The following is a 23,275-nucleotide window of genomic DNA, read 5'->3' as shown; positions in this document are numbered from 1 at the left end:
TCCTCTGGCCGCGGGAGGAATGGGAAGGAAACATGGCGGACATCGTTTCGAGGGAGGAGTCAGGGGCACCCAACGTCAATTTTCAGAAAATATGGATCTGTTCGGAAGACGATTTGAGATCTAGAATTTTCGGAAAATTTGTTGTTAAATTTCTTGCTTGCCTGCCTCTCTTAGGATTTTTGAACGTCTGAAAAATGGTATAATTGCCCATTTTAAACAGATTTTTACCCAAAAAAGGTCGTACGTCACCTAGAATTTTCGGGAGCCTTTTTTCTGGCTAAAATTTTCGAAATGGTAAGTTTTGATCCCTATAATTTTCGGATCACTAGACTTTCAGCTAGGAAATCCGAACAGATGAAAACTTTTTAGGGGATAAAATTATGCCTATATGTACCGTTTAAATACTAAAATACGTTTAACAATGCTATGTTTGAGTGGTTTTGAACTACGTTCTCGTTGGGTGCCCCTGAGGAGTTATATTTATGGTATATTTTTTAAGTGATAACAATTAAACATGTGCCAGATATCTTCACAGGATTAGTTGGCGGGGGAAAGCAATATTTTCCCATAAACGCAATGTAATTTCACCTTTGAACAGAACATTCGTTGGGTAATTTCGGTAAATATTTCAGTGAAACAGCCGGTAACATTTACTTGAACAGCCGGTAAAAATAACCGGTTACCGGCTCTTAACAAGAACCCTGGACCAAAGGAGCTCAGGATGCAAAGCACCACAGGCAAGACCTAAAGCAAAGGACTTTTAAAACCCCTCACACGTACATGTACTGTTCACTCTTGGTCACACTGCCACCAGCATTGACTTGATCTTAATTTTGCCAAAATTCCACTTAGCTTTGACAAAAAAAGTCTTGCTTGAAATTGTTTGCATATTTCAACTCTCACCTGTCTAGAAACTGTGATCTCGTCAAAGGTCTCATATCCCAATGGGCTCTGTTTCTTGTCAGTATTATCAAATGTAATTGTCACAGTGGCTTTAGTAACTCCTGCCTGCCCACCTTTGTACACAAGCTCTTGCAAACTGCTTGCTCTAACCTACATAAAATGACATAAATTTCAGTTGTATGTCAAAGGAAATGGAGTAATTTCCATAAATAAGTTGCTATTTTCCAGCACACACAATGTATGATACTGTACTATTCACCCTTAAGGTGATATAATTACTTCTGGCTCATATGTTGCTTTGATACACACACATAAGGATCTTGTCGCTTCATGAATCAAACCAACAACAATCTCAACAGTCAACAATGGCCTGTATGGCAACGCAATTCGTCAGAACTCCATTAAACGTACAGCCTAATGTAGGTATGATATGATATCTGTTTACAAACATTGCTTTTGTTATTCAAATGTGTTATAACAAAAGGCCTTTGTTTCAACAGCTAATAGGGCTCTGGTTAGCACAGTAATGACAATACGTGACGTCAACAATACCTTCACTGTATATGGCGGCAGCTCTGATGTGAAAAAAATGTTAGGGGCAAGTTACAACGACAATCATCCAAAACAGACACTGGAGTGGGTCAGCTAAAAATCCAGTCACAAAATGCTTCAGCAGGAGTGGTGAAACCATGCAGTCATTTCCAGATCCTAGTTCAAGCCACCCTCGGCTTCAAAACGAGTCTAAGTCTAATGCAATTTTCTATTATTTTTTAATTTACTCATCCCGCGCGTATTATGAATTAAGACTTTAACTACGTATTTATTTCATATAAATACGTGCAGTATATAGACTCGCTTCAAAGAAGAGAGTGAAGTTTATTGGAAAACTTATTTTAAGTTAACATTTCGCAAAGAATGATGTTTCTCGATCTCTTGCACGCCGCTGCTATGGCTTCAACTTGAAATGGCTTTCGTTGTCGTCATTTCATCTAGGTTTTGCTCAAACGAAAATTTGTATAACTACGAGTTGAACAACGAGAACGTACCTTACGTTGCTTTACTGAGCTTACCTGGGATAAATTCGAAATTCCAAGCAAAAAACAAATCGAGTCCAGTATGTTCGATTTTCCGCTACCATTCAACCCAGTGATGGCGTTAAACTGCGGATCGAATCCGGAAACAGTCGTTCTCTGTGCGTAGGATTTAAATCCGTCTATAACTACCTGCTTAATGTACATTTCGAAAATTAGAAAATATTCAAAACATAACAAGCGCTCGACAGCAGTTACAATTTTTTTGGAAAATGGCGCTCAAGCTTCGCGCCAGACAATCTTCCCAAGATACAGCGCACGCCCACAATTTGGTCCCAGCTTACTCACGTCCAAGCTTTGTTCGTATTTCACTGAAAATGACTGCGGTACGAGAGTACTATGGCGTTTTTAGGGTCAAAATTCAAACATTCGATTCAAACGTTCAATTCGGCAATTCAAGCCTTCAGTTCGGCAATTCAGACATTCAGTTCGGCAATTGCAACCTTCAGTTCGGCAACTCCAACCTTCAAAATTCAAGCATGCATGCCATTCAAACTTTCACTGATTCGACAATTCACTCACATATTCAAGGTTTGAATTACTCAAATGAATGTTTGAATCGTTGAATTTCCAAACTGAAGGTTTGAATAGCTAAATTGAATGTTTGAATTGCCGAATACAAGTTTGAATTTTGACAATAAAAGCGCGCCATACCCAAGAGGCCATCACCCACAAAAAGTTTGGACCATCTTAATAGCTATAGATAATCCAGGAAATGGTCCACGATATGTGTTATCCAAAATATGCTGTAGTTTTGTAGTATGTCGTCGATGGCAAGCGACAGTCTGGGACGACTGGTGCTTGTGCTTAACTCATGAAAAAACTCTTTTCCAGCTTTACTTGCCAAGTTATTTCTCTCGCTCAATGCAAAAATTAGGTGAAATCGCTGCGAAATCAAGGTTTCATTGAGCCTGGAAAAAAATCAATTTCAGTCGTACTAAGAGAATCTTGGCCGTACATTTGACGTTTCCCCGGTTATTGCACAATTCAAAACAAGTCTAACGCCCGGACAAACGGCTTACAGTAAACATTTGCTTCAATATCCGTTACGAAGTTGAACGATGTTGACTTATGATGGGCCCGGTTGTTCGAAAGCCGATTAGCTTAATCCAGGATCAGCGTAAACTTTTGTTTCAAGTTTTTAACTTTTTGATGAAAGTTTCTTTTGCTTATTTTTGTTTTTCAAGATTGACTTCTTCTAATTTGAAGTTTTGCCAGATATCAGCGTTGAACAGCATTTAGGAGTAGAGAAATTAACTCCTCGGTTAATTTTTAATCTGGGATTAACGTTAATCGGCTTTTTGGACAAACAGTTACATTCAACAACGGCTTGGCGGGAAATCGCGTGGCAGCATTGCATTTGGAACCCGCGTATTTCTGGCGGGAAATCGCATTAGTGACGAGCAACTGGATAAAGAACAAGAAAGTCGAAGAAAAGCGAAAGAGCATGAGACAAGAGGCGACAAAATTTGAGAAATTTAAGCGAAGAAAGCCTCGAGAAAAGCCAAGGAAGGAGAAGAAGAGAAAATTGATTTCAGTGAAAATCACCGTAAAGCTGAGGGAAATAGAGCTTAGAGACAAAGCACTTATTTACAACGGTTAGCTTTCAGGTAATTTTTTCCTTCTTAATATATTCCTCGCTGCCTCACATATTTTGTAAAACTCACTAAAAAATGAAGAAGGCCTGAAAACGTTTGCAATTCCGTGTTGACAGAGATTATTTTAATAGTATTTAGTATCACCCAATGTATCACCCACCTACAACTAGTGGACTAATGCAAATCCTGCATTTTGATTGGCTACGCTTTCGTTTTATTCCCAAATAAACATAACTTCAACCTGCATTTGCTAACTTTATCATTTATCAAGGGCCACAGGTCAATAGTCCATGAGGCGAAGCCGAATGGGCTACTAGGGAGCTTACGAAACGAGGACGACGACGGCTACGAGGACTTCATTTAAAAGTACGAGTTCGTGTTATTCATATCGCTACGAAACTATTTCATGTCGTTTCGCGTTAAAAATGTGTAGTAGCTGTCGACGAATTAAACTGGTATGAGTGGGTTGGAAGTGTAGAGAGAGAACTGAAAATTCATCGTCATGTACTAACGTCCTCCGCAGAAGGAGGGCAAACAGTTTCAAGAGGGTCTCAATGGGGTTAAGCGTGTGGCGTGAAACGTCCAAAAAATTAACCGTGTGTCCTGAAAAAGGGAAAAAATTAACCGTGTGTCGTGAATTATTTTGTCCAGATAACCGTGTTGTTTGTAGTGTCTGAATAATTATTTGATGTAAAAATTAAGCGTGCACCGTGAAATCGCGAAATTTTTAACCGTGTACCGTGTTTGCTACACCCCTATTGAGACCCTCTTTCAACATCGCTGTTCAACAAAATTGAACGGATGTTAAAGCCGTTTGCCCAGGTTGCTGACCAGTGGTTTTTGTTAAAACAATCAATGGTTTGCTGGGCGTGCTCAGTCTCGCGGGCTCAGAAAACCTGGTTGTAATCATTGTTACTGTGTTAAGGTTTTTCGTTTGCCCGGGCCTTTAATAGACCCTATGCAAAAATGGCTGCCTTTAAATTATTCTTTTGTTCATATTCAAAATAGCCCACTAACCTCGTTCGGGATAACAAATTCTTTAGAACTTTTGTCTCAAAAACGAGGTTAGTTGGGCTATTTTGAATATGAACAAAAGAATAATTTAAAGGCAGCCATTTTTGCATAGGGTCTATAAGATCAACCCTGCTAAAGCCTCGAATTCAAGAGATGGGCAAATTTGCGGTACGGGGAAATTTGGCTTGTGCAGCACGTGCATTCAGAGTTCTACCCTCGAAAAGCTGCATTCAATTTGAATATTTAATGAGGTCGGGTCAAAATGACTATCTTTCGCAAAAAGATGGAGATAATTTAACTTTTTCCCGGTGAAATTTTTCTTATTGTATAATTCGAACTCAAAACGCCACGTTTACAAGGTACCAATGAATTTTTCAACAGTTGAAAATGTTTTACAGGACATTGCGTCCAGGATTTATCTCAGTGAAAATACACTTGTCTGGAGAGGAAGCTCAACGACGAGAAAGCAAGGACTGGACAAATTTCTTGAGAGGTACGAAGGCAATTTCGAGTTTATTTTTACTTCCTTACGGAGACATTTTCCTTAACGCTCTAGTACATTTAGGTTAAAAGGTAGAGAAAGAAAATGATGACGATGGGTCCCAAGGAAGGAAGTATCAGGACGATTTCTGCAACAAGCCAGCGTGGGATTATTCTGGTATGCAATCCCTCAAATAGCAAAATATTTTTAAGGAAATTACTTTGTATTCATATGGAAATTAAAACTAACTGTAATTCATATGCAAACTAAACTAACTATAATTTAAATAGTACCGGCTTTAAAAGACAGATGGGAGTGAAGCTTTGAATGGTTTCAGGGGACTTCATGATTACAATAAATAATGGCAATCGGTGGTTTGCAACCAATCCCTAGAGACACAAATAACAATGCAATAATGTACAATTGCTGGTGGACGAGCAAAATCAGCTAATGAGAGATCTTTTGTGTTCTTCCCGCAACATGGTGGCGATGACGTAAGGTCAAAACTACCTATACTATGGCCGTACACCATTTTACAGTTCTGTGCTTAGTTACCAGGCCTTTGAATAAAAGCGAGGCTGGAGTTGTCCTTGTTTTGATACAAGACTCACTGCTTTTGTTATGTAAATAACTTTACAACAGCATGATTTACATAAGAAAAGCAATGGGGTTTGGATCAAAGCAAAGGTCAACTCCGGACTCGTTTTTATTCAAAGGTCGGGTAACTGAGCACAGAACAGAAAATGGTCTATTGTTTAGTTCTGATATTTGGATATTATTGCCTGTTTTTGACAATTATTTGAATTTTATCTATCAAGAAATAACAAGTTTAAGGCACAGCGAAAAAAACGTCAAAAACTGGGGGAATTCACTCTTTACACGTTTTGTTGTACGGCAAAAGACATTTTTTTTGTGTGCAACTTGTATTGCTACTTAATTGCAAAAAAGACATCTTGCACAAAAAATTGCCAAGCGTAACGTAGGCATACGACCCAAACTCCGTAAACAGTGGAAAACTACCTCGTTACACCTTGTGAGACCAGTAAAATGTCCAAGGATCAACAATAGCACCAATCAATTTGCGTTGTTGCTGGATTGTCCGATAATTTCACAGTCGCTGGTTCCGGTCCATCAACAGTTTCCGAGCTCTCTGACATCTTTGTCAAAATGATGTCCACCAGTCGTTCAAACACCCGTTCGACATTAATGTTGTGTTTTGCACTTGTCTCCAAAAATTCTATCCCAAATTTCTCAGCAAGCTGTTTGCCTCTCTCAGACGCGACCTCTCTGTCCTTTTCCATGTCGTTCATGTTGCCAACAAGTATGATCTCCGCATCTGGCCCAGAATGTGCCTCCACTTGTGTTAACCTATGAAGCAAGGCCAAATTCATTTATTCTTTTAAAAGTTAACAACACCTACGTCCATTCGAAAACTAATGTCCACCTTAACCCCTTCCCTCCTGGAGATTAATACTTAAGGATTTTACTCTTTCTAACACAAGGCCATTCCGCTTGTTTATGGGAAATCCCTTTAAGGTTTTCTTTAACGATGTTGACTGCCGGGATGGTCAAATGGTTTCAACACATCGTCAACATTTGATTCAACAAAGCTTCACGAGAGGCCTGGTATTCAGTCCCAGGCTGCAGCCGCAGATGTTACTATGGATACGAACTTGTCACTATGGATACGAACATGGATACGTCATTGAGACCGATTAGTGCGTACGCGCATGCCCAACAATGTTGAAAGAGGGGGACAAACGGCTTCGCCTTCATTCAACATTCGGGAAAACAGAACAAATGTTGAATGGTCGTCGAAGAAAAGTTTAAACGCTTTTAAACTCATTCAACATCGCTTCAACTTTAGCCTGTGAACGCAGACGTATTTCCGGCGGTCGGAAATACGTCTGCTTTCGCACGCTACTTCAACTTCGATTCAACATGTTTTAACACGTGTGAAAGGGGCTGTTCACCAAAATCGAACGGATGTTGAAACAAATGTTGAAGACGTTTGACTGGGCCTTTACGTTAGGGGCAAAGACCACTCAAAAACCATGTCGGTCCCCCATCGATAGAAATTATGACTTTTTAGCATAACCGCTTATCAATTCAAGTCGTTTAAGACATCACTTGAATTAGTATCTGATATCTCAATTGCTGCCGCAACGAACGAGGCAGCTCTCTAATCGGGAGAGGAACACATTTTTCTTCGAAACGCAGGGGATTATGGTCAAAGGCGCAAGGACTTGTGGTTATGCGTGAATTGAGGAATTAAGATGCGCGGTCGGATCAACAGAAGCTTGCAGCCACGGCTTTCACTACGCAGTAAAGCGATCGCTGTTGAAGAAAGGGGTCTACAAAACATGACTTTTTCGAAGGAACCTTTCGATATTTGCATTGAGAGTTTTCAAAGACTACAAATAACTAGAACACCCTTCAATTCGTCCTGAAATGTAATGTTTTTAGAATAACGGAAGCCAGAATCATCAATAAATTTGTCACTTCTCACGCCCAGAATACGACCAACAGGTGCAGAGATGTGCAAGCAGGTGTATTTTACGCAAGCGCAGAGGCAAGACGTCGTAAAAGGCGCGGCTGACCATGCAAGACTCAATTCCACTCTCTCTAGATCGCGAACTTAAAGACTTGCTCTTATTTTATAAATGCCTCTAATGTAGTACTGACTTAGATGTCCTGAACTACGTATCTTTTTTTCCCTCGGTCGTGCAAGACAAAGTAACTCCTTTAATCTACGTACTCCTCTTTGCAAAACATCTACCTTTCAGGGCTTCGTACTTTTAACAGAATAGTTAAACTATGGAACTATGTTTGTAAGCTAGCACCCCCAACCAGTTTTTCCTCGCCTTTTTCAACTTTTTGTCCATAAATTTATACAGGTATATTTAATTACGTTGTTATTTCTGTGGTCGGATACTGGGCAGCAATCGACATCTGTAGAAACGGAAACGAAGGTAAAAATGCAAAGTTTGTTTTCATTACATAACAAACTAAATTTATTATGAGGGTCAAATTTCACAGCACTTGCGGGTAAGGAAGGAGAATTATAGCAGTTTTAAAGGGACACGGTCACGGTCTGCGCATGCTCGTGTAGCTGATCTAAACTTGAAATAGTCAGCCTGACTTTTTCAAGTTACTAGCAATCACAACTGCAAAATGGCGTCTAGTGGAGGATCCGGACATGGCGGTAAACGCATTAACTCAGGGCGGAAAAAAAGGTCGAAGACAGAGGGGAATTTGCTTTAGATAAAAATAGCATTTGCTTTAGATAAACTTGATTTAAAGCAAAATATATGCAGAATTCTTCAACTTACCGATATATCCATAATGGCGGTCGATCGTGACAAGTCTCGGAGAGAGTGAATGCTACTGCGCATGTCAACCCGTGACAGTGTCCCTGGTAGCATTCACTCTCTCCGAGACTTGTCACGCTCGACCGCCATTATGGATATATCGGTAAGTTGAAGAATTCTGCATATATTTTGCTTTAAATCAAGTTTATCTAAAGCAAATGCTATTTTTATCTAAAGCAAATTCCCCTCTGTCTTCGACCTTTTTTTTCCGCCCTGAGTTGATGCGTTTACCGCCATGTCCGGATCCTCCACTAGAAGCCATTTTGCAGTTGTGATTGCTAGTAACTTGAAAAAGTCAGGCTGACTATTTCAAGTTTCGAAATAGTTTCAAGTTTCAAGTTTCGAAAAACTATTTCAAGTTTCGATCAGCTACACGAGCATGCGCACACCGTGACCGTGTCCCTTTAAATTCTGAGCAACAGACTGTATGGCGTCACGAAAGGAAACCACATGGGTCTCCCATACAGTGGACTTTTTGTCGGGAAATCTCCCAAAGGACGAGTCGAAGTCTTTCTCATATATATTACTGCACTTTTAGTCACACGAAAAGTAGAACTAATAACCCGGCACAGCAATTCGGGCTTTAAATTGCTGTGAAAAAGAAGTTGAAGTGAACTCGGAACGGTCATTGACATACTCGATGCCAATGTTACGCGATTCTCTTTTATTGTCTTCAATATTTCGTATTTGAGGCTATTCAGGTTGCATCGTTCCGCAACTTACACCTTTTTAGAAAATCAAACAGATCACACTTACTTATGATTCAGAGTCTACTCAAGGGCAAAATATATAATTTCAATCAGTCACATGAATCATAGTGCTTGGCGCTTATTAAGACCATGCTCGTATCCTCAAACTGTTTTCTTTCTTTTCTCGAGTGGGGTCAGGATGAGGGTACTGTTTCAGTTCTGACCCTGCTCAAAGACCTATTAAAATCTCCCTTCAATTCCTCGCACAAACTGAATTACGGAAATTGCACTTGAACATTTCCCTTCCCCTCGGCAGCATTTCTACCATTCGGGTAAACTATTACTTAAATAAGTATCTGGTGTCGGTAAACTGAACCTATGTCAGGTCCCCGGACACTGCAAAACAGCCGCATTTTTGGAGTTTGGAGCGACTGTTTTGCAGTCCTATATCACTAAGCCGTTGCTGACGTTGCAAAATAGAAACGATCACACTCGCAGGATTATGCAAAGGAGATATACATTGGCTCAATTCATTGCTTAGACGAACTTTTGACCTAACTTTCACAAAAAGGTAATTCGTGCAAAAACAATAAATTTTCCATACAGTGAACGTTTCAGCCCGGTTACCGAGATGGAAACGATACAATGCATTTTAGTGGTAGAACGGACAGTAACCGCGGCAATTTTTACCTCTCTGTTCTTCTACAACTCGCAAGACTGCAGATTGAAATGAGCCAAATCAACCATGCGTTGACCGCAATGAACCTACGAGTGACAGCATGTATTCACGAAAATTCTCGCTTCTTGGGAGGAGCGACAGACTTGATTTTTTTCGATTTGATCATGACGAACGAGGTGTCAGGTAAAGTTGATCTTAGGTACGGACTCTAAACGTATTTAAGGGCTGTGTGACCACAATGCAGTTGATTTTGCGTGACTTTATCCGTTATCTACCCCTACTCGCCGCGTGCAAACTTAACGTTAACCTAGAATTACTTTTAAACAGCACGACTCAAAGCTTCGTGACAAAAATTATAAATATCACTAAAGCATACATAATTTAAGTTACAAACAACAGAGAAAAACTTTGAAAAAACTGTCGGGCTGAACAGTTTTCCCAAGTGCAGTCCATTTCAATCTTCTTCAATTTTTCCCATCCCCGCCTCCTTTTGCATTTGCTGTTTTATTCAAACCTTTCTTCAAAAGTTTAAGTAGTTATTTTTACGTTTCGCTTGTGGTTTTGGTTGCCAGTTCACAGTCGCTGAATTTGGCTAAATTTCGTGACACAGCTCTTTATCTCATTAGTCGTTTTGAGCCGGAACTTTGAGCTCTCAATCAATCAATTACTCAACAAGACAATACGAGGGCGCAACAGGAGACCTCTTTCTCTATCTTTCGTTCGATGCCAAGTGCAGGTCGGAACCTCTTTTTTTATCTGCATTCGCCTGTGTCACACGTGACTGACATCACCCACATGTAAAACAGTCATAATGGGCGAACATGCACAAAAGATGACCTCAATTTAGTAAATAATTGATTGACGCCAAGGAAGATTCCATTAAACCGAAAGATTTCTATTGAGCTTAAGAGAGTACAAATATTAACATCCTAGCCAACTAAACCCTTCTACTTTCGCTGTTTCTTGTGTCTTTTATGTATCTTTGATCCAGATATGTGCGTGCAGTCACATGATTGTCTCTTTAGCCCGAGGGATAAAGGGCTTACAGAGGGTCTCGCCTGAATTACCTCAAAGCAAATTCTTATAATCAGTGAACAGTCTTTAATACGAATTTTCGTATTTATCTGTTTTCGATATGCGAAGGAATAATCAGATAGTATGGAGCTCAAGATGTTTGGTATACTGTATAACGGACGAGTAATCAGTTTACTTTGGCGACGTCATGCATGAGTGGAGAACGAAAGTAAAATCAATCACATCGATAGCAATCTCTGACACAAAGGTTAACAAGGTCCATAACAAATATTTTACTCTGATTCTAATGGTACGTTTATCGGTCACAAAATTCAAAGAGTGATTGTCGTAAATCGTTAAATGACCATCTTACCAGTCCTGGACCGCTTGAAAGGAACTTTCGTTCCTTATATCATACATGATAATAAACCCCGCAGCTCCACGATAATATGCAGTCGTTATGGTCTTGTATCTTTCTTGCCCGGCTATAAAACAAAGTCATTAAGTAAGATGGTAGTCAACTTGTAAGAAACGGAGAAAAACTCACCTGTGTCCCAGATTTGCAGGTGGACTTGTTTGCCGTTCCAAACGACCACCTTCGATCTAAAATCGATTCCCGTCGTTGGCAATACCCCTGACTTGAATGAATCATTCGTAAAGCGAAGAAGACATGACGTTTTTCCCACACCAGAATTTCCAATGATCAATATCTTGAAAATGTGATCGAAATTATCTTCGGCCTTCGCCATGAATAAACGTCTCCTACTGTCAACGTTCCTAGATACTTTAAAAGCAATGGCTACTTGAGAATGACCCAATTAAGTATGAGTATTTTGGGAGAACAGAACCAATCAGAATTAACGATGCTATGAAATATTTGACCCTTTCGCTTCCAAGATCTGAATGTTAATTCTCCTTACTGACTGCCATGCATAACATTTTATGTCATGCAGTTACGGGGAAATTGATGATGTATCCAGTCAAAAAGGCCTTTATTCTCGCTTCGTGACAAAAAAATATCAGTTAAGCATACATAATTTAGGTTACAAACAACAGAGAAAAGCTTTGAAAAACTGTTGAGCTGAACAGCTTTCAAAACGTCAACCGCAATCCATTTTCAATCTTCTTCAATTTTGCCCATCCCTATCGCCTTTTGTATTTGCTGTTGTACTCAAATTTTAAGTACTTGTTTTTACGTTTTGCTCAATTGCGTTTACAGTTCACAGTCACTGAATTTGGATAAATTTTGTTAATAAAACTCATCGGTCTTTTGAACAGAACTTTGAGCTCTCAATAAGTCAATACAGCGTCAATCATTCAATCAATCAATCAATTAATGTAATCAATCAGGCAATACTGGGGCACAACAGGAGACCTCTTTCTCTATCTTTCGTTCAACGCCGAGTGCAGGCTGAAAGCAAAGCGACCTCTTTTTTTGTCTGCATTCGCGTGTGTCACACATGACACATGCTTATGACTGACATACATTCGCATGTGTCACACATGACACATGCTTCTGACTGACACACGCTTACATTGCTTGGCAATGTATTGAGCTTGTAAGAAGATTTATATTGATCACGCTTGGGAGTCAAAGGGTTTTAATCTCCTCTCTCGAAATGGAAAAGCGATATGAAAAGAAGATCCACACATTCAAAAGGTGCGCGATAAATTTAAGCACGGATTAAGACTAACAAAAATCGGGATCTTTAGCGAAAGATTACCGAAGTTAATCGGAAACCACATTCAAAGAAACCTCTCAAAGTCCTCAAAAAATCCAAGCTAGAACGGCACTTTACAACTGTTTCTGCCATTAGCTATGATTTTTCGTTCAGGAACTCTTTTCATGAAGAGATTATATTTCTTCAATGGTGACTCGGAGATACTCGGAAAAATATCCGACTGTTCCTTCGGCAGAAGTCGAATCTACGACCTTCCGATTACGTAGTTCGGATACTGTACTCTACCACTGAGTTATAGGAGACTTGTGGGGAGCTACAACAAGTTGCAAAAATAGTGGAGACACTTCACCTTCTTGGGGCGTAATTAATTTCCCTATTATCTCTCATACTGCAGCCCCCCTCCCCCCCTTATCAGTGTTGCTAACAAGTTGGGAACTTAAGCAGTCAACATTGAAAGGGGGAGAGGGGAGAGGAAGTGGGAAAGGTTTAAATTTTAGATACGGCGGGCATTGGAAGCTAGAAAAGGTGTTTTTTAATGAAAGTGTCTCAACAATTTTGCAACTTGTTGTAGTAGGTCATTAAACTACAGTCACAGTTCAGATAACAATCATCCTATAAGCCTGGTGGTTTCCTGAGGTCTCCTCGCCGAACAACCTGCTGTATGTTTTTTAAAATTTAGGCAAATAAATGATGAAATGATGATGATCCTCGGAGACCCAAGGGCAGTCAGTCGAGACGGGACGGGAAATCGGGACTCGCGTAGACTTAACGCGACTCCCGATTTCTCGTCCCGTCTCGACTGACTGCCTCTGGGTCTCCGAGGATAACAACTAGTTACTTTTCATATTCGCAGTTGCATGTCTTTCATATATTCTCCCCATCATCGGCATTTGGCGTTAAAAGCAAGAGGAAAAAAAATGTCCTTTCTCCTTTTTCCTTGTGCTTAAATTACCAGAGGGAATGCACGTGAAGTACAGCAAACGTATAGAGAAATGGTAGGATAATCAATAACTTAAGGTAGCTTGTACGTCATGTTACGGATCTTGATCTTGCCCGACGTTACCACGCGCGCGTATGCCCCCCATTCTGCCTACACTAAACCCGAGACATTCAATGTGAAATAGTTTATTTAGGACGAGCCAGTCAGTCATCTAGAGCACACTACATATAGAATAACAATTTCTAGAATAGCAATTTCTGACTGAACGTCAGAAATTCCATTTTTCTTTGAGAAGTCGTAGGCTTACATGACGTCTTACCTGTGTGTTACAATGCGCGTGTATGAATTATATGTGTATGTTTTTTTCAAGTGCGCGTTACAGACGAAAGAGAGAGGTGATTCTCGCACTTACCTGAACAATTCAGTCAGCAATTGTCTCCCAGCACCCCGCTTCATTTTAATCAAACTGGGATCCGCCAGTTTATTCTTCAGATACTCTAAGACATTGAAGAGGAAAATGAAACAAACAAGAGCTCAGTAACATAACACTCTCAAAACAAAAACATAACCTGACGTCAAAGCGCCCTCCGCTTGCTTTTTTTCAAATAAGGCGTGAGTAGTTGAATATCGAAGGAGCTACATGCAGTTTGGAAGGAAATAAACAAACTTGGTAATATCTAGAAAGACGGCCTGTCAAGGAACTATGACGGTTACAGCAATTAAAAAAAACCTTCTGGGACGACAGAAAGCAAATTGTTGAAGAACACGGTTACTCAAAAACAGTAGAGACCAATCGCAGCCCTTTCAAGGTTGGATTCGATTGGCTGGTGAGATTGAGTGCGTATTTTTCCGAGCGCAGGTGACAATCAATCAGGGGTCACTGCATTGCTAAAGGTCACTCCCCTGTATTGCATTGCGCATCCTTACTGCGCACGATTTATTGCGTCATTTGCGCTCGCACATACAGAAAATGGCGGAGTTTTCTTTACGGCTGGGGTCGTGAGAGAGATAAATCGTCATTTTCTCGTAAACGAGTACGGTGACCTATAGTTTTTCTCTCTTTTTCTGAGACTAGCAATCACTTTCTTCCAATAACAGGAATATAAACAAATTTCTATTACAGAAAAATAAATACTCAGCGGAAAAGTGAACTTATTGAACAGATATGGTGACCTCGAGATCGCTGCACGCTAGTAACAAGTTGACTCAGGGTCGACTGGAAATGAGTGTTTTTATGACGAAACATATATTTAATTATTCCTTGAAGTTGATACAGTATATCTATAGTTATATTTCTTGTTTTGCTTTCTCCCTATTTTTTCTCCTCTCACAAGACATGGCATGAACGATTCAAATAATAACGATTCTGAAGCTCATATTTTAAGGAATTATGGGGTATTTCAAGGTGCTCCTGCTCCTAAACAAATGTGGGGACTCCTCTTTTTTATTACAAAATTTAAATTTCCTTAAGATGAACAACCAATAGGCAAAGTTTGAACGAAAATCTATTGTCAGTTCTATTTCAGGGGAATGACCTTAAGTACACATATCGCCAAAGAATGGGGGCCGATTAGGGATAAACAGTATGTACGTTTACTCAACAGCTGTCTATGTTAACCCATTCCCTTCCAAGAGTGACACTACGATGTTACTATATTAGGAGTAATAAATTAATTATGAAGTGCGTTCGTGGAGAAGAAATTTGGGTTCTGGAATATGTGAGGGAGTATACGATGTTTCCATCCCAGTAAACATCCTATAATTGGAACGTGAGCATAATGCCTTACTTACATATCGTACATATGTAAATCCTGAGGAAGTAGGCGTTTAGAATACTACATGAAATTATAGTAGTAGAAAGGACTAGTTCCCACGATGTAGTACTTTGGCTGTGAATGCAACACCTTGACGTAAACATCATATTTGTGCGCTTGGTGCAGCAATACTTCCGATTCGTATCAGGCGAGTAACTGATCTAGTTATACTATAAGTAGTTCGACAGGTCACGTTAACTAAGTGTCACCATTTCACTAACTTTACGACACTACTATGACCTATGAAAACCACGAGGTTGTCTTTAGATAACCGCTTTACGATGATCAGATTTGCTCAAACTACTACGACAACCACGAGATGCGCGATAGTCTTTGCGCATCTGGCGTCATTCAAAATGGCGTAGAAAATGCAGACGGTCGACAAAAAATCCTCAAGAAAGGTCACCCTTGAAACCACAGGACTTCCAGGATTATGAACTGCGTTCTCCTTCGTCGAACGCAATAAACGCCAGACGATTTTAGTCGTCGTCAATGGGGTACCGGTTCAGGGGTTAAAGGGGTAATGTAAGGTCAGAGATCTTACATGCAGAAACTCCCTTAAAAATAAATGTTAATGCTCGGCATAATCCCTCCAAAACGACTACAAACTTGTGAAAGATTTTTGGGTAAACAAGATAAACAAGTTCTCTTTAATATGTTTTCATTAACATCAGTAAAAGTGCTACATTGATGTATAAATGTAAACTGAACATTAAATTGCACCCAAACCTCAAAATTTTTACTTTAGCAAAAGTTAAATATCAAACGTATATTTACCTTTGCTTTTCTAGATTTTACTTTTTATTGTACCTCATAGACCCTATGCAAAAATGGCTGCCTTTAAATAATTCTTTTGTTCATATTCAAAATAGCCCAACTAACCTCGTTCGGGATAACAAATTCTTTAGAATTTTTGTCTCAAAAACGACGTTAGTTGGGCTATTTTGAATATGAACAAAAGAATAATTTAAAGGCAGCCATTTTTGCATAGGGTCTATAGGGTATGTAAGAAAAACACGCTGGCAATCACTTGTCCCATGGCTGAGGCAGTGAGAGGCATGGGCCTATTCCTTCGATCACGTCATGAACTACTTTGCATCATAGTTTTGGAAGAACTTTGCCAATGTAAATTATTTCCTGACGTCATTGAAGGAATAGACCCATACGGCTCACTAGCTTGGCCATGGAATAAATGAATGCGAGCTTCGTTACTCTCTTGTACCTCATTAGGCCTATAGAGCGTTTTCACATGACGTCACGGCAGCCATGTTGGTGTTCCAAAACAAAGAAATGGCGGCCATGATGGTGTACCAAACTAATCCTCCGGGAATTGAACTCTATTTTTATGCAAATACTTTCTTTTGTTTCAGTAATAAGATATGGCTGCTCCATAAAGTAAAATCTAGAGAAGCAAAGGTAAAATATATTTTACTCATTTCAGTTTTGCAAACGAAAATATCTGAAGCACTTTAAACTACACTAATATTTCCTGTTTGCTGGAAATGAATTTACTATATGGTCATTGATTTTATAAATTGCGACATCAAAAAAGTCAAGCCAAAGAACACCATGAATACACTAAATAACGCCAATTGGTTAGTTCTGATATTTGAATTTTATTTTGTACTTTTTAAAATTGGTGGAACTGTATCTATCATGAAATTACAAGTTTAAGGCACAATCAAAAACTGAGGGAATTCACCCTTCACACGTGTTGTTGCATGTTATATGAGATAGATTTTTATTTTCATCAGCGGTGGACAAGGTTTATTCTTCCAATAGACCTTTTTGCAGATACGGCGGCCATGTTGATTTCTATTGTTTCAGAAGACATTATGGGATGCTCAGGGGGCAAATTAATATGTATTTGCCCCCTGGGCATCCCATAATAGCTATTCGAAACAATAGAAATCAAAATGGCCGCCGTATCGGTAAAAAGGTCTATTGTGTCTCATGGTATGTTTTACGGCAATTTTTTTGTGCAACTTGTATCAGAACGAAATTGCAAAAAGGCGTCATCTTGCGCAAAAAAATGCTAGCGTAATATAGCTAGACCACCCAAACTCTGAAGACAGTGGAAACCTGCCTTAGGCCTCGTGAGACCAGTAAAAAGTCCAAGCATCAACAATAACACCAATCCACTTTCCCTGTTGGTGGATTGTCCGGCAATTTCGTGGTCGCTGGTTCCTCTTCGTCAACCTGAGTTTCCGAGCTCCCTGACATCTTCGCCAAAATGATGTCCACCAGTCGTTCAAACACCCGTTCGACATTAACGTCGTCTTTTGCACTTGTCTCCAAAAATTCGACTCCCAATTCCTCAGCTAGCTTTTTGCCACTCTCAGACGTGACTACTCTGTCCTTTTCCTTGTCGTTCATGTTGCCAACAAGTATGATCTCCGCATCTGGCCCAGAATGTGTCTCCACTTGTGTTAACCTATGAAGCAAGGCCAAATCCATTTATTCTTTTTTCTGAACTACTCCCTTCTTCTCCCTTTCTGTCCTACATTTGACAATTACAAATTCATCTTTTTCCAACGTCAGATGATTTTACTCGTGGTCTTGTTCTCGGGTGGCAATCTGGCTATAAGTGTCATCCTAAGAGGGTAGTATCGAAAACGAAGACCGAAGACCAAAGACCCACTCGAAAACGAAAGACCTCGAAAACGAAGCCCTCGAAAATGAAGTCCTTGAAAACAAAGACCCACGAGAAAAAACGAACAATTAAAGTTGGTTCAAATGTTATTTTTTAAGAGTTGGTCCGAAGCAGATCTAAGCAGTCTCATTGCCTCACCTTTAATGAAGCTAATAAAAATTGTCGTCCAAAATAAAACGTTAGAAATTTATGGGTCTATTTTCTTGAGTAAAATATTTTGATAAGGATTTATGTGGCTTATCCTATCCTTAAACTGGTTCATTGCTTGCAGTAAGTAGCACAATACTGGTAGCAGTGTTTTGAGTCCATTTGTTCATCCCATCTCCAACCTTCAGATTGTCGGAGGTCCCAGTTAATATATGGTGAGGAAACAAAGAAGAAATACAAACAACAACTTGTTAAACACGGAAAAAAGCATGCATCAATAACGTGGCGGTAAAAACGTTTTCTTTATGATCCAGCCGAAAGGGAACAGCTCGAAGTAAAAGTAGATAAGCCCGAAAGGTGGAGAGGTCAAGTTGAGCTTATCTTGCTCCAAAAGGTGTTTAGTCTGATCATTCCTCGACGGTCGACAGTCGGTCGCCATATCGGTCGACAGTCGATCGAGAGTCGGAAAATAGGCGGTCGATGAATCGGTCAAGATTTTTGTCGGCCGATAACAACCTCGTTCCCAGGGTCTCCATTGTCGTTATCACAAAGAGAGCCTGGGAACGAGATTGGGCCGATAATGGCTTTTAGTTTATCGATACTTCACCGATAACTCATGACAATTCGCCAACACTTCGCCGATCATTCACCGAGTATCGGTCGTTTGTCGGAGGAAAGACACCCAATACTCAAAAGGAAATCTGCGTGCAGGTTTTTGTTATTGGTCGACCGCGGGACAACGGGAGCAATCCATGGCTCTGGCTGGGCCGAGTTTTCTGCGATTGATCCCGTTTAACAGCTAAAAATTAGACGACCGGCAGTATTTTTATTACTATAGTAGTTACTGAATTTCATTGTACTATAGCTATTGTATTCTTACTGAAGGTTTTACCGTGTTTAGATAAAGCATGTATGTATTTACGCATGTATGATATATTTTCAAGCTGAAAAAAGACAAGATTGCCCCTCGCCTGAACCATGTCCCTAGTTCCCAGTGCTCTTCGGATCTAGAGTAATCGTGCCCAACAGTATTTCCCCCCCCCCCCCCCCCACAATAACTTATGTCGTCATCGCCATAGGACTCATCTGGTTAATTAACACACTTGACCGATATCCGACACATGACTGATATTCGACCGACAGTTGACCAATATATCACCGACATGCGACCGATACTCGATCGAATGCGTCCGGAAACAACTATCGTCCGAAGATCGATCGACTGTTGACCTAACAGCGACGGACGACTATCGACCGACCATCGTTCGATTATCGACCGATACGTCGACCGAGTGTCCACCGATATATCGGTCGACCACCTACAGTAAACGTGATCCTGTAATTCTTAGCCTGCGCACAGGTTCTCCGTGCGTTGAATGGCGCGCGGTCAACAGCTGGGGAATTGGAGCTACAACTCCCCAGCTGTTGACCGCACGCAATGCGACGCACGGAAAGCCTGTGTGCAGGCCATTTAATTCTTTACCACTTCAGTCAAGTTCACAGCTACCACACCATGTACTCTTCGGTGTCACGTTTGTTGCCTAATCATTGTTGCACCACCATATATTAGTGATTTAATTACTGTTAAGCCTAAGTCCTCTTATAATCTAATATCAAATAGTAGTCTTTTACTGGAGCCGCCTAAGGAGAAAATGCTTCCTACGCTTGGTGCCAGGTCTTTTTATGCTGCTGCGCGATGTTTGTGGAATAGCCTGCCGGCTAAGTTGCGTGACATTCCATCACCATGTAATTTTAAACGAAAACTTAAGACCCACCTTTTTCGGGCGGGCTAGCACCTTTTTTCTTATTTATTAATTTATTTATTTTATTAATTAATTTTTATTCAAATTGTTTCAATTGTACCACCATATCATTGGAATAAGGTTTTTAAGTGAATTATTGTAAAGCGCTATTGATCATTCTTATGTAAATAGCGCTATATAAGTATTTTATTACTATTCATTATTATTATTATTTATTATTATTATTATTTATTATTATTATTATTATTATTATTAGATGGGTTTTAAAATATCTTAAATGTCTACCCATGCCGCCGTTTTCAGCTTGCGACATTATGCAAAAATATTTAAGGATAAAAGTATATTTAAGGATAAAAGTGATTTTCTATTAAATGTGAGTGGGCAATTAATATCGTCTTTAATTAGGCACTGATGGGTAAATATTGCGTGACAAAAGGCAGTAGTTTTCCTTGGGAGTGGGGTTCAAACCAAAAACCTTCCAATAGGGGGAGGGAGGAGAAATAACAATATCACCCAAATATGATAACCGGGAACTAAAACATTCTTATTGTACGTTTTTTCAAGTGGATCTTCGTTTTCGAGTGGGTCTTTGGTCTTCGGTCTTCGTTTTCGGGGTCTTCGTTTTCGATACTACCCTCCTAAGAGTGACACTTAAGGACTTTACTCTTTCTAGCAAAAGCCCATTTTACTGGTATCTGTTCGATCGTGACAACGGGGTTAACAGCATCCACGTTACCACTCAAAAACTAGCCTGCAAAGCAGGGGTATTTTGGTGGGCGAGCGATGAATAATCGACCACCTTCTTGGATCACAAGCTTACATCTCCACTAGTCCCAATTCCCCTTGGTACGCTTACAAATGGCCGCAGAACGCATCGTTCGTAGATCGCACCACGGGACGCCTGCTCTGGAGGCTACTCAAAAACCATGTGACATTTTGGCATGACGTGTTTTCAATTCAAGTATCTGGTGTCCGGAAAACGAGGTCAGGTCTCTGGACACCTCGCATCACTTAAGCCAGCTATTGACGTTCCCAAACGGAAACTATCACATTAACAGTATTCATGTGGAGAAGATATACAATGGCCCAATTCATTTCGTGGACGAACTTTTCGCAAAAGGTAATTGGTGCAAAAAGAATAACTTTTGCATCATGGAACTTATGGTCTCCTCATATAGCCCCGTAAACCGGGTTGATCGGGTTTCCCGAGATTTTGCCTCGCCACTATAACCGTTGTTAAAGTTTCGCTGTGTCGGTTTACAAGAAGAGAGAAGGCGGGTTGGCCCGGTTGCCGAGATCTCGATTTCTGACATAGAGAATAGAAAGTTTTCCATTCAGTAAACACTTCAGCCTGGTTACCGGGATGGAAATTATATAATGCATTTTTAGTGATAGAACGGACAGCAACCAATTTTTACCTCTCTGTTCGTCTACAATTTCAGTACAATTTAAGACTGCCGATTGAAACACGCCAGATCAGCTATGCATTGAGCACATTGAACATGACCGACGACATGTTTTCACAAAAATTCAGGTAGAAGCAACAGACATTTTTTTCGATTTGACGAAAAAAAACTCTTTGTCAGGTGAAGTTGATTTGAGGTACGAGCTATAAAGGTATTAACTCATTGGTTGCCTAGTTGTACACTTTGAACTCCATGAACTCTTTAACCAATTAATTAATTAGTCAGTCAATAATGAGGCGAAACTGGAGACTTCTTTCGTTCAACACCCTAAATTGGAAGCAAAATGACTTCTTTATTTTTTCTGCGTTCGCCTTTGTCACACGTGACTGCATGGATCGAATCACACACTCACCCACTTATAAAACAGTCTTGCACAAAAGATACCCTAGTATTCCTGTGCGAATCCGAAAACCGTGCACACTTTGCGTTGATTTTGACATTTCCCATTGTGCAGCAACCAATCAGAAGTGATATGAAACAACAAACCAATTACCGTTACTGGTTGCGGTTTAGTTTTCTCGGGCGTGATTTGCTTTTTACTTGAAACATAATAGCATAAACATAAATATGCTAACATAAATAAATATTAAACATAAATATTTCTGGGTTCACGGTTTTCGGATTTTCTAAGGTCTTCTAACAGTTATGTGATATTGAAGCTAAGAAAAGATTCGATTAAACCAACAGATTCCTAGTAGAAATATTAATGTCCTAGCCAATGAAATTCTCCTACTTTCTCTCTTTCGTGTTACATGACTTTCTCTTTATTCCGAGGGGATAAAGGGCGTTGCAAAGGTCACGCCTCAATTACCTCGCAGCAAATGGTCGTAATCAAGGAACAATCTTTTATACGCGACATCAACGTTCCAGAAGAATTTTTATATTTTTCTGTTTCCGATATGCGAAGGAATAATAAGATAGTATCAGGAGCTCAAGATGTTTCGTATGCTGGGTAGCGGACGGGTTTAGGTGGTTTTCACGTGTCATAGCCACCATGTTGGTGGACGAAAACAAAAGATCTCTCATTAGCTCCTTTCGTTCGTCCACTAGCAATTGTAGATTGCAGCATTGTTATCCTTATCTCTAGAGATTGGTTGCAAACCGCCTATTTTTACTTCGGCGACCTGATGACTGGCTTTGCGAAAACAGAAAATTTAATAGCTATCTGATCGACGCAAAGGTCAACTCGGTCTACGACAACTCTGATTGGATTCTAACGGGAAAGAAAATGGGCTAGAAAATATAATTGTTTTAAATCGTTAAATGGTTATCTTACCAATCCTTGACCGCTTGGAAGGAGGATTCGTTCCCAATATCATACATGACAATAAACCCCGCAGCTCCACGAAAATATGCGGTCGTTATGGTCCTGTATCTTTCTTGCCCAGCTATAAAACAAAAACATTAATATAAGTAACAAGTGAATATTAAAATTGTAAGAAAAAGAGAAAAACTAACCTGTGTCCCAGATTTGCAGCTGGACTTTCTTGTCGTTGCAAACGATCACCTTCGATTGAAAATCAATTCCGGTCGTTGGCAATATCCCCGACTTGAACGAATCTTTGGTAAAGCGAAGAACAAACGACGTCTTTCCCACGCCAGAATTTCCAATGATCAATATCTTCAATTGGTGATCGAGATTATTGTCGGCGTTCGCCATGAATAAACTCTTTCTCCGACCTCTAGCCAAAGTACCCAGATACTTTCCGCTCTGAAAGCAATGGTAAGAATGCCCTTAAAATGCTATATATCTGTCATCAGTCCTACGTCACTACGGAGTACCATGAGAGGCATTTTGTACGCTAGCTTGTACAGCGGAACGATCTCCACCATATTTCGTACGTATTCTTCCAATAGCTTTGTTTTTCTTGTTGTCACTCTTGTACAGGTTTTTAGGTATTTCTTTCGGTTCAATTTCAAGGATGGCTAACAATAATACAACTCACCAACCTGAAAGCCAACTTGCCACA

At 40.0% G+C, this 23,275-nt stretch overlaps 3 protein-coding genes across 4 annotated transcripts in view; all 3 read right to left on the bottom strand.

Annotated features, from left to right (window-relative positions):
• Positions 1 to 2,237, bottom strand: part of LOC137973231 (structural maintenance of chromosomes protein 2-like) — a 31,791-nt gene extending 29,554 nt beyond the window's left edge. Inside the window, exons 1-2 of one of the 2 annotated variants that reach the window (XM_068820004.1) lie at positions 1,974 to 2,237; positions 904 to 1,053 (exon numbers count right to left, since the gene is read on the bottom strand). In XM_068820004.1, coding sequence (XP_068676105.1) covers positions 904 to 1,053; positions 1,974 to 2,141 — 318 coding nt within the window. In that variant the 5' untranslated portion in view covers positions 2,142 to 2,237. The remainder of the gene's footprint in view (positions 1 to 903; positions 1,054 to 1,973) is intronic. The other variant, XM_068820005.1, reaches the window with a different exon arrangement.
• Positions 2,238 to 5,088: 2,851 nt separating this feature from the next.
• LOC137973803 (ras-related protein Rab-3-like) lies at positions 5,089 to 11,661 on the bottom strand. The gene is made up of 3 exons (XM_068820689.1): positions 11,388 to 11,661; positions 11,214 to 11,325; positions 5,089 to 6,455 (listed from the first exon to the last, which is right to left on the bottom strand). Exons 1-3 carry the CDS (start codon positions 11,587 to 11,589, stop codon positions 6,146 to 6,148), a joined length of 624 nt encoding a protein of 207 aa, XP_068676790.1. The 5' UTR covers positions 11,590 to 11,661; the 3' UTR covers positions 5,089 to 6,145.
• A 4,251-nt stretch (positions 11,662 to 15,912) lies between these two features.
• On the bottom strand, positions 15,913 to 23,275 carry LOC137972952 (ras-related protein Rab-3C-like). Its single transcript, XM_068819639.1, has 4 exons — positions 23,256 to 23,275; positions 22,764 to 23,016; positions 22,582 to 22,693; positions 15,913 to 17,710 (listed from the first exon to the last, which is right to left on the bottom strand). Exons 2-4 carry the CDS (start codon positions 22,963 to 22,965, stop codon positions 17,398 to 17,400), a joined length of 627 nt encoding a protein of 208 aa, XP_068675740.1. The 5' UTR covers positions 22,966 to 23,016; positions 23,256 to 23,275; the 3' UTR covers positions 15,913 to 17,397.

This window comes from Montipora foliosa, chromosome 10 (genome assembly GCF_036669935.1).
Source record: "Montipora foliosa isolate CH-2021 chromosome 10, ASM3666993v2, whole genome shotgun sequence".
In the NCBI taxonomy this organism is placed as follows: domain Eukaryota; kingdom Metazoa; phylum Cnidaria; class Anthozoa; order Scleractinia; family Acroporidae; genus Montipora; species Montipora foliosa.
Note: the sequence above shows the minus strand (reverse complement) of the source record. Positions and strands in the feature narration are given on the sequence as shown.